Genomic DNA, 11,665 nt, shown 5'->3' with positions numbered 1-11,665 from the left:
TATAAATGTATAAACCAATCATATTAAAGAATCTTATAATTGCAAAGCTGCTTTTTCTACCAAACGCAGCCATATTGCATATATAGGTACGTTAAAAAAGTATACAATTAATTTAGCTGCAGCTACAAAAATAAGTTAGCTATGACATCTAGAATATGTTGTTATATTATCTCGCTGCTGCAGTTATAATCGGCAGCTATATTTCTTACAAAGATCGTTCTAGCTGTAGTATCAAAACTCATATTTATCCTATGCAGTGATAAACATTTGGTAATGGGACCTAAATTTTCTAGAAGATATTACTAGAATGTTGCTGCTATAAATTCTATATGTGGCAAACAATATTCTAACAGATACAAAAAATAGCGATACATTCTTGTTGTGCCACCTAGAATTCTACCTATACTTGCAAAACATTTTTTTGAGTGTCGTTAATGGTATTGTCAGAACCGTGCAGGAGGATGTATCCATAGGATACGAGATAAAAAAAGGAGTATGTATAATTTTCTAGTTTATCAATATTCAATATCAATATTTTATTAATACTGATATCAAAATATTTCTTGTCGAAATATTTAAAAAATTGAAAATGCATTAAAAAATATTTCTTTTCTAGCCGTAGTGTAGTCTAGCCGGCTAGTGTATAAATATATTGAAAGGTGGAAACTATTCAGAGAACTCTTAGATGGGAAAATAACTTGTAAAATATCTCTCAAAACAAATGAAGATATAGAGACGGCAATAGACAAATTTAATAATGCAGTCCAAAAAGCAGCCTGGACATCAACTCTTGTAAATCAAGTCATTGAAAAAGTAATGCACTGCTCAGTAAATGTAAAAACCAACATCGCAGAGAAAAGAAAACTTAGAAAAGTATGGCAAAAAACAAGATCACCGCATAACAAGGCGAAATTAAACAAAGCGACAAGCAGTTAACAGAACTGATAAACTGTGACAGAACTGATAGCAGTACTTATGAAATGCTTTTAAAAAAACGTTCGGCTGCGAATGAGGAGGTCTCTAATAAAGATGTCGAGTTACACAAAATTATCAAGGAAATAATAGAAATCCGAGAGAAAATAAATTTTCTAAACATAAATATTAAATCAAAAAGGTAAAAGCATGTTTCTATAACATTGTTTTTACTTTTTTTTAAGTTTATAATATTAATATATTTTACATACATCTTTTACAGCTGCAGCGATACAGAAGCAGCGATGCAAGAAGAAATTACAGAGCAGACCGAATTAACGCGTTTGGAAACAGTGAACAAAACAAAGCAATAGAGGAATTTCTTGTAAATCTCACACCCACAGAAGCCACAGATTACTCGGTATGGAAACTTACAAGGAAATTTAAAAAAAGGGTAATTATGCAGTAATAGGGACCACCCTCCGATGACCTTGACCTTGACATATGTTGTCAAGGTCACTCTCCTGAGTGACCTTCGGAAGGTTTTAGCCGTCGCTCGTTATTCGTTAAAAAGTTATTAACAAAAAAGTTTGGAAAATATAGCAGTTATTTTAAGTATTGAGAGGCATAAACGACCAATATTACGTCTTTTTTTTTTAGTAGAGAATATCTCGTTTTGCGTGAAAGTTGCTGCTTTACCAAAACACAACACTTAAAGCAGTAAATTGTTGATAAATTGAAGTCTTTTTGTTAAAGCAGAGAATACCTCGTTTCGCGAAAAGTCGCTGCTTTACCAAAAAAAGAAATTACAGGACGAAATGATAATAATTACTATAATATTTATTCATTTATATTTTCTGTTAAAGAATACATAATGGACATTATTTAAAAAAAAAGCATCTAATCGTTCATGAAAATCGTATGCTTTTTTAAACATAAATTCCGCTAAATAATGATTAAAATGGTACTCTTTACGACCATATCGTGGAATACCTTCGCGAATATCTCTCCATAAACGTTCTATATTTTGGGTATGGACATCCGTATTTGGATCAACAAAATTTTGAGAATGATTGACTACGGTATGTTATTGGTTCTTTCCATTCTTTCAATTCTTTCAATATTAATTGATAATTATAGCAAACAAGTATATTGTTTTTAATTCTTTGTAGCAATTGGGACAAATGCGACGCAGCCGTGTGTACAGTTACAGCCTTTTCGATAGAGAAATGTTAGATCTTAATATGAATCCAATAAATAAATAAAATTGAATGTATTATTTTGAAGTTGTGATTTTCATTAAAGCAGATATTTTGTATTTAACTATTTAAAGCGCGTCACTAACCTAGCACTAAGAAAGCAGCAACTTTCACGCGAAACGAAATATTCTCTACTTAAAAAAAAAAAAGACGTAATATTGGTCGTTTATGCCTCTCAATACTTAAAATAACTGCTATATTTTCCAAACTTTTTTTGTTAATAACTTTTTAACGAATAACGAGCGACGGCTAAAACCTTCCGAAGGTCACTCAGGAGGGTGACCTTGACAACATATGTCAAGGTCAAGGTCATCGGAGGGTGGTTCCTATTACTGCATAATTACCAATGTTTTTACTAAAATGATCTCTACTAATTGCGGATATTTTTTATTTCTATTTGGTTCAATCGGTTAGTTAATTTTTCCACGGAAGTAATGTGCAACTTTCTAATTTGCACACTTTTAAATTATTTTTTCTAATTTTGTATCGCGTTGTATTTTTCACTCAAGTAAGGTAGTACAATTCTTTTATTTACTCTCATTTTGATAAAAATTTATACATTGTTTTTGTGGTTGCTCTAACTTCCACCAATTTTGAGATATCGGGCTATTTATAATTCTATTATATTTTTCAGTCTTTTCTACCCTTGTTTCATATATAATTCTTTAAGATTTGGTTGATTCGACCCAACTTTATATGCAATTAAAGGTCCATATGCGAAAAGTCTATATATGGACCATATGTAGCCTGAACTCTCAAAGTAAACATCGATTTATTTTAGTTTTTTGTTAGAGGAAGACTTTTTTTAAATATGTAAATCTCTATATCTATATTGTATATAATAGAATGTATGTATGTATGTATGTATGTATGTTCTTTATACACTCTTAAACTATTCGACCGAATTCTTACCAAAAGTATATAAAAAATCACGACGCGGATAAAGCTGGGTCTAATCAACCAAATCTTAAAAAATTATATATGAAATAGGGGTAGTTTTTCACGAAAACAAAGCTTCCTCTATGAGGAAGCAAAAATATATATTTATCAAGAATAGTTGTTGAGTTATTTATATTTGTTTATCGCAAAATTCGTATGTGTACATATATATAGCGAGAATAGCGCGCGTTGGCTAATGTATAGTGTTTAAGAGTGGAGATCACTTTTAAACTTTCAAAAAATCAATTTTTTTAAAGGTTGAACATTTTATAATATTTTTAAAATAAAACGCTTGTTACAATTTGAAACATTTACCAAGTTACAATATTTTATTGCGTCGCAACGGAGTTGCATGGCCTCTGAGAATGTTTCGACAAATGTTTTTATTTTTCAAAACAAATTTTTATTAGAGTAATAAAGCCATGTACTTTTATTTTTTTTGACAAAAAATATTTAGTTTTATTTAGTTTTTATTTAGGGCGGCAGTGTGGTCTAGTGGTAGAGCGCCAGACTCGTAATCTGAGGAACCAGGTTCGAGTCCACTAGAGCCATGTAAACATGGAATGTTTTTCCGAAGCTGCGCCCCTCCGTGCAAGATAGGCTCTTGTGCGGAGCAAACTGGGCTCGTCTTTCGGAAAGAGACGTTAAGCCGTTGGTCCAAAGGGTTAAAGTGAGAGGAGAAAGGGTAGTAGTGTAAAGGTTTGGGTAACGTTCCTTATAAAAACGACTTGCAAACCCTGCGGGGATAAGCAATAAAAATAGTTTATGAGTTAGTTTTTATTTTAGTTCTTTTTTAATTTTATATTTAGTTTAAAAATAATTTTGTTAACGAATTGTTAATTGTTAATTGTCTTAACAATTTTTATATAGATTAAAAGCAAAATGTGTTGGACACCTAATTGATGAATTTTCGAAAAACACGCGATTAAAGTTTCAGTGACAGTATATAACACAATTTGAATCTCTGACGCAATAAAATATTGTAACTTGGTAAATGTTTCATATTGTAACAAACGTTTTATTTTAAAAATATTATAAAATGTTCAACCTTTAAAAAAATTGATTTTTTAAAAGTGATCTCCACTCTTAAAAACTATACATTAGCCAACGCGCGCTATTCTCGCTATACATATGTACACATACAAATTTTGCGATAAACAAAAATAAATAACTCAACAACTATTCTTGATAAATATATATTTTTTTAAATAAGATATATAAATACCAATTGCAATATTAATCTTTTAAGTGATAGATATACTTCAAACAACTATAGCATATTGAGGACAAATATCGCAGTATGTGTTATTTGATATATTCAGAACGAGAAATATTTCCGAAAACTCGTTTCATGTTTCAATAAGAATGGCTTAATTTTTTATTTAAAACTTTTTTATTTTAAACATGTAATAATTCATGTTATAATATTTCAAGATTGTAATTTAGGAATAATTACACATTTTTTAGCATATATATTAACTAATTCTTTTTTTTACAATATTTTTAGCGTCCTTTAAATGAATTCGACATTCGCACAAATATATTGTTCGAAACTTCGAAGCTTCGAAGTTAACTTCGAACTTCGAAGTTGTCAAAAGTAACAGCACTAGTTTGGATTCCCCACCCGAGTGCTAAAAATCCAATAGTATATGCACTGTTAAAAAAATCTGTATTAAAAATATAAAAGTGTAGGAAATTTTTATGCAGGCACCGCATATAAAATTTCAAATACGAAGTTGAAAATTAAAGGAGTGGTATTTCGAAAATAAAAATATCGAGCAGTAATATTACTAGGCTCAACTATTTGAAAATTCATATATCTGTAAAGGAATTTTGATCTTTAAGCATATTTAAATTAACAGGTTTTCTAATTTTCATGAACATGAACTTAATTTAAATACACTTAAAGATCAAGATTCCTTTACTTTACAAGTAACTAATTTTTCAAACAGATGCGCATAGTAATATTACTACTCGTTACTTTTATTTTCGAAATACCACTCCTTTAATTTTCAACTTCGTATTTGAAATTTCATGTACGGTATCTGCATAAAAATTTCCTACATTTTTATATTATTTTTAATACAGATTTTTTTAACAGTGCACATAATATAGGATTTTTAGCACTCGAAAGAGCGCGAAATGAGGGGAGTGTTGCAAATAAGAGAACGACTTCCGTGGCCAGTAATGAATTGCATCGGGGCTCGATGTCGAACGACCGTTTCACATACACTGTCAGAATTCGAATCGATCGAAAATCTTGATTCATCTGTTGTCTGCCGCAAACGCAATACGGAAATCTTGCAAGAGCATCGACTTGATATGCCCTTGCGACGGAGATCTTGTGCACGAGGCAGACGACGATCGCGAACGCGACGCGATGATAGTGATCGGAGGCGAACTTACCTGGTGAGCAGGAAGGTCACCCTCGAAGATAGCAGTTGACCGCTCTTGGCGACTTGGAGTATGGAGTCGTGCTTCTCTCGGTTGAGCGAAGGGGCACGTGTTAAAGAACGTCTCGGGTTCCTTGACAATCACGCACTTTTAACAACTTATTGGGCGGCAATGCCGCGCATGAATCGGTGGAGAAACCACGCACACAGAATATTTGCCGAAATCACTTGATTTCGAGACGTGCGAAACGAGTCTGCCACGAGGCCGTTCTCTTCTGCCAGGAGAGTTCTCGAGAGACGAAAACGGGAGACGGGGAAGAGATCCGGAACGCGGCGCTCTCTGATTGATCTGATGATTGACGGCGTTGCGCGAGGGGCGCAGTTATCGCGAACACAGACACTGCGCGTGTCCGGAGTTGCGCCGTGCTCCGATTCTTGCCGGCATGCTCGCACCTGTGCGTGGGACGGCATCGACGCGTGATCAACCACGCGGGGCGGCGTGATCGACAACCCCGGATCGAATACGTGCCACGCGACTGACGGCAGGCACGTAGCGGTCAGCCTCGCGGCCCGATGCTTACATCAAGATTGCTATGTTCAATCCTTAACAACCATTAACATTGAATATATTATAGTTGAATAAAATGAAGATAATTGACAAACTCAAGTTTCTAAATTATTTATAATAATAATTATATACATTTAATTTAAGTTTTACACATTTATATATATTTAATTTAATAGTTTTTATACTTTGAATAATTAAATATTAACATTTTACGTAAAAATGTTTAGAGAAATATGTAGGTATTTCTTTTAAAATATATTTTTGATCATTTTCAGCTGCAAGTTTAAAAAAAAATAACGAAAATGTCTTAAACAACTAGTCAATATTGTTCTGAATGGTCACTGTCTTAAAATCTTGCTCTGTATGTTCACTATCACTAACGTGATGACGCGAACAAGTTGAACTAATATATACCTATGAGTAGACTATAGTCCTTAACCGAGGTATTTTTGAAACTTTTAATTTTCCGAAAAGCACCAACAATAAAAATATGTTCAAAATAAGTTTAGAACTAAGCTTAAAAATAAAGAGTAGGGGAGACCGGGGCTAAAAGGTCAACGGGGTTGAAGCGTCAAATCAAATATCTCGGAACCTGTATATTGTGCGAACTCGCTATTAACATTGTAAACGCTGCTTATGGTACCCATGTGACCAACGGAGTTTCGGCAGGTTACCTGCCGTGTTATGATTTTTACGAGGGCAAACGTGTTTTCGGAAGGTGAAAGTGAAATTTTCTGCGCGTGGAAATTTTGTAATATCTGCAATAATATTTGCTCTCCAAATCTCGAGGTACGTGATTATAAAGAGTAATGCATGCTGAACACGAATCCAGTGTAGTTTTTTCATTATCGTTGATGTCTAATATTTCGTGGGCGATTAAACCTGAAACTTGTGTTTGGGGCTAATCAGTCAGTAAGCACCCGGGGCTGGTCAGTCACTGTGGCGCGCCGGGCGCACGACTTCAGCTCACGGCGAATTCGGCGATTTAGGTTTCCCTCGAGCGTGATTCTGTCTTCCCTTGCACGTGTGTCAGTTTGTATAGGAGAGAAATAGTACGCACGTATCGTCGCAAAACGGGTGTTTTGGCCGACCGAAAAGATGGCGGACCGTTGTTTTTGAGATCGCTCGCGCTCATGGCACGTCGGCGAGGTACGGCAAGGCACGGCACGGCTCTGAGATCCCGCGATTTCCGCGCGAGAGTTGACATGCCGCGCGCGCGGTAGATCGTCGTTGTTGGTCGTTGTGTCAGTGACAGTCGCGCGTGCGACCACATCGTCCAGCGTTCGCCGCATCGTCTCGGCGTCATTGTCGCCGGCGTCGTAGTGGTGGTGGTGTCGGTGGTGGTCATCGTCGTCGTCGTCGTCGTCGTCGTCGTCGTCATCGTCGTCGTCGTGGTGGTCGTGGCTGTCGTCGTCGTCGTCGTCGTCGTCGGCGCGTCGAGGAATCGGCGCGAGGTCGCCGTCGAGTCGGTAAAATGGTCGCGCTCCACCGCGAGCTTTTCTAACCCCCCTGTCGCTATTTATCGCTCCCCCGCGAGAAACACGGCTTGGTTAGGTTGCTCGAGGGTCCGCGCTGATCCTATGGCACCGGAACGCCGTCACGCGTGTTCCCCGTGGTTGCCCGCGTTGACAATATGACGTGCCGTTGGGGAGTTTACGATTTGGTTAACCTCTGTATTCACGTGCCTAAATTGTTTTATGGAATAGGTAAAACAATTATTTTTTAATAATTTTTATATTTTTTTCTTAAAAAACAATTATTAAAATGTATCCTATCATTTTTCCGGATTAGATGTACGTATATGTATTGAAAATGCAGTGTGACTGATTAGCCCCGGGGGGGTGACGCTTAAACCCCGGCATTTTTGAGATTTCAATTTTTCCACCGTTGTCGTTTTTGCTCTATACCGGTTAAACAAAGCGACGTAGATAAAAATTTCCTATATAAATTTTGTAGCTAAAGGTTCACTCTTTACAGTGGTATACCATATTTAACTAAAATTATTTATTTTCTTGTTAAAAATCGGCACCAAAAAAAAACTGACTTTTTAGCCCCGGTCTCCCCTAAATCAACAGCAAAATAATAATTTAATTTTCGACTGCACAGAAGCACAGAAAGTGAATTGGTCTACTCATACGAATTAGAGATGACAAAAATTATAAAAAATGCACAGTAGCAACATTATATGTCTCACCATAAAAAGAAAAATGTTCACAGAAAAAAAATTTTTCACCGTTGCAGCTAATCATGGTTTGCTGAAATTGTATTTGCTGCTGCAGCAAAAGAATTTGCCACTGTTGTTATTACATCGGTTTCTTAGCAAAGTAAACTTGTCTGCTATGATCATATCGATCACAAACTGTAAGTTCGCTATCTTAGCTAACAGCTGTAACTAACACAACAAAAGTATGTACAATTCAGTGTGATTCATGGCTTTATGCAGTCTTCCAAGTTATACATTAGTAATAGGTAAAGACTCAATTCCTTTTGAGACGCGGCTACGTAATAGTTTTCACGCCTCCAATAATTAAGGCACCTGTATATAGTTCGCAGTTCGCGAAACACAAGATACATCACGCACTATCCACGCACAGTCTATACAGGTAAATATAACCTCTATACACATCAGTATCAAAGAGGTTTGATTGACATGTAAACTGGACTAGAGTTCCTCTAGTAAGAGTTAGGACACCCCGGTCTGATTCCTGATTGGTTCCGCCATTGATGGGGAAGACGTTAGTGGGAGTGAGACAAAGCTATACAAGTGGGAGTGAGACAAAGCTATAACATAAGTGATCGTAATCCGCTATGCCCGGCTATGCTACAATTTCCAAGTACGATAGTTGAAGAACAAAATTACCTCGATCGTTCGCTATGCAAAAGTATGACTATTTCGCAAGCGAGTAAAATTCACGTTACAGTAAGTAATAAAAATAATTAAAATATAACAAAGGGTTATTTTACATCTGTTTAACTGTACATGATTATAAGCGATACTTATTAATAAAATGTATTTAGTAATTATTTATTATAATATTAAATTCACAAACTGTAATCTAAAACTTATACAAAAAAACCTTAACCTAAAACTTATACTTACAAATAGTTTGGAAAAATAATTTTAAAAACTGTGTTGTAGATAAAATGCCTAGTTGTGCGGCGCAAGGATGCTCAAATTCCTGGAAATCAGGTTACAAAATGTGTTATTTCCCATTAAAAGATACACACAGATGTGCAATATGGATTCACAACGTGAATCGTACGAATTGGATCCCAACAAAACATTCAACACTATGTCAGGTAGTAATATAAATTTAAACTTATTAATAATCGTTGTACGGCGTCATTAATGCCTGGTCTCCAAAATTGGATACGTTTTGGACTCACTCTTTGTCTCTTTCTAAAGGGGACAGTTAGAAAGAGACAAAGAGTGAGTTTCCGAAACTCTATTATTGTTACATTATTTTTATGATTTATAGGTTCATTTTGCTCCTGAAATGTGGGAAAAACATAGAGCAGATGGCAGCTTGAAATTAAAAATGAATGCCATACCTACTTTATTTGGTGAAACAGGTAATTTTTTTTATCTATGTTGGTTTAAAATTCTTAATTTTTTGTATTTCTATTTCTATTAGTTTTATAGAAATTAATAACAGTACCTATTATAAATATTAACTTGTGCATTTATTAAAGTGATAGATTTTGTGTAGAAATAGATATAAATAATTATTATTTAACAGCAAAGATTAAGGGATATAAAAAAGAAATTAAATAAACAAAAGTAAAGTGTTTTCTGTACGGACATAATTCAATTATATGTTCCAATCATGTAATGTTAATACTTTGTTTTCAGTTTCAAAAGAGCTAATAATTAACGAAATTGAAAATAAAGATCAATCAACGGAAGACTTTGTGCAAAGTGAGACGGTGCATATTGAAGAAAATTCGTCCCAAATTAATGAACATGAACCAATGGAGTATGAAAATAAAGATCAATCAACGGAAGACTTTGAACAAAATGAGACGGTGCATATTGAAGAAAATTTGTCCCAAAATAATGAATATGAACCAATGGAGTATGAAGATGTGAACGAAATTATAAATATTGAAAGTAGCGAAGTAGAAAATGGAAAATCCGTGCAATCAAATAAAGTTTTAAATTCGTGCACTAATTGTTCACAAAAAGATAAAATAATAGAAGAAATGCGTAAACTTTTAACAAAACTACATCGCTTACATAAAAATGCAAAAGAAAAACTTCTCAATGCAAAACGCAATATAAAACGTTTACAACAACGAACAGGTTCTTCCCATACACTTGCAACAAAGGTAAAGAATATGTTAAGCGATACGCAACTAAAACTGTTATCTGGCGAATTTATCAAAGTTCCAAAATGGTGCAATAATACTATACAAAAAGCACTAAAATTAAGGTTTGCATGTGGTAGCTCAGGTTATGAGGAAGTGATTCGTAATTTTCCTTTACCTTCGCTACGAACATTAAATAGGAAAATGCAAAATATAAAGTTTGATGGTGGTATTTTGAATGACATTTTTGACTTTCTAAGTATTAAAGTTTCTTCTTTCAAAAATAGTTTAGATAATCATTGCATGCTAGTGCTAGATGAAATGAGCATAACACCTAGTCATGTATTAGATATATCAAAAAATACGTACTTATAGGTACTGCTACTTTACCAAATTGTTCGGGTGATAAGCATATCGCTAATCATGCTTTGGTTATAATGTTAGGAGGCATTTCAAGTCGATGGAAGCAAGTTGTCGCCTATTATTATACCAGTGACTCAGTGGATGGTACAAAATTAAAACCTATTGTCTGTGATATTATAGAAAAAGCAGAAAAAATAGGGTTACGTGTTCATAGTATTACTTCAGATATGGGATCCGCAAATATGGCATTATGGAAAGCGTTTGGTATAAAAATTTCACGACATTCTAGGATCATAAATTCTTGCGTACATCCTGTTGACAAAAATCGCTCTCTTTATTTTTTTCATGACGTAGCACATACATTCAAAAACTTAAAAGCAGGTTTTATAAGAAATGAATTGTTTAAAATTCCGAAGGAAATAGTAGATAAATATGGTTTACCAACAAATAAAGTAAGAGTTTCTCATTTACATAAATTATGCACAGCACAAGAAAAATTAGGTTTTGGTTTATTAATAGCTCCAAAATTGCAAAGAAAATTATTAGATCCTAATAATCATTTTCAAAAAATGAAAGTGAGCAATGCTACTAATGTATTGAACCATAGTGTAGGTACTGCTCTACAATTTCATGCTGAAGATACAAATGATCCAGCTCTTAAAACAACTGCTTGGTTTATACAGTTCATTTCTAAATGGTTTACGATTATGAGCGCAAGAACACTAAAACTAGCCTTAGGAAAACTTAATGTAGAAAAATTTGAAGAAACAATGCAATTTTTAAGAGAAGTTATTCAAGTAGTTACAGGAATGGAGGTCGGCAAATCAGGGTCATGGAAACCATTTCAAACAGGTGTTATAATTTCTACCATGTCCGTTATACAATTAACTAATTACTTACTTGATAATGAGGGCTTCGAGTTC

General features: G+C 34.4%; 1 protein-coding gene across 1 annotated transcript; it reads left to right on the top strand.

Annotated features, from left to right (window-relative positions):
* Positions 1-8,955: 8,955 nt before the first annotated feature.
* On the top strand, positions 8,956-10,765 carry LOC139785760 (uncharacterized). The gene is made up of 4 exons (XM_071724940.1): positions 8,956-8,991; positions 9,211-9,261; positions 9,551-9,644; positions 9,925-10,765. Exons 1-4 carry the CDS (start codon positions 8,956-8,958, stop codon positions 10,752-10,754), a joined length of 1,011 nt encoding a protein of 336 aa, XP_071581041.1. The 3' UTR covers positions 10,755-10,765.
* The last annotated feature ends 900 nt before the right edge of the window (positions 10,766-11,665 follow it).

This window comes from Temnothorax nylanderi, unplaced genomic scaffold (assembly GCF_030848795.1).
Source record: "Temnothorax nylanderi isolate EJ_2023f unplaced genomic scaffold, tnyl_v1.0 TNYL_tig0878_pilon, whole genome shotgun sequence".
In the NCBI taxonomy this organism is placed as follows: domain Eukaryota; kingdom Metazoa; phylum Arthropoda; class Insecta; order Hymenoptera; family Formicidae; genus Temnothorax; species Temnothorax nylanderi.
This window is presented reverse-complemented; position numbering and strand designations above follow the sequence as displayed.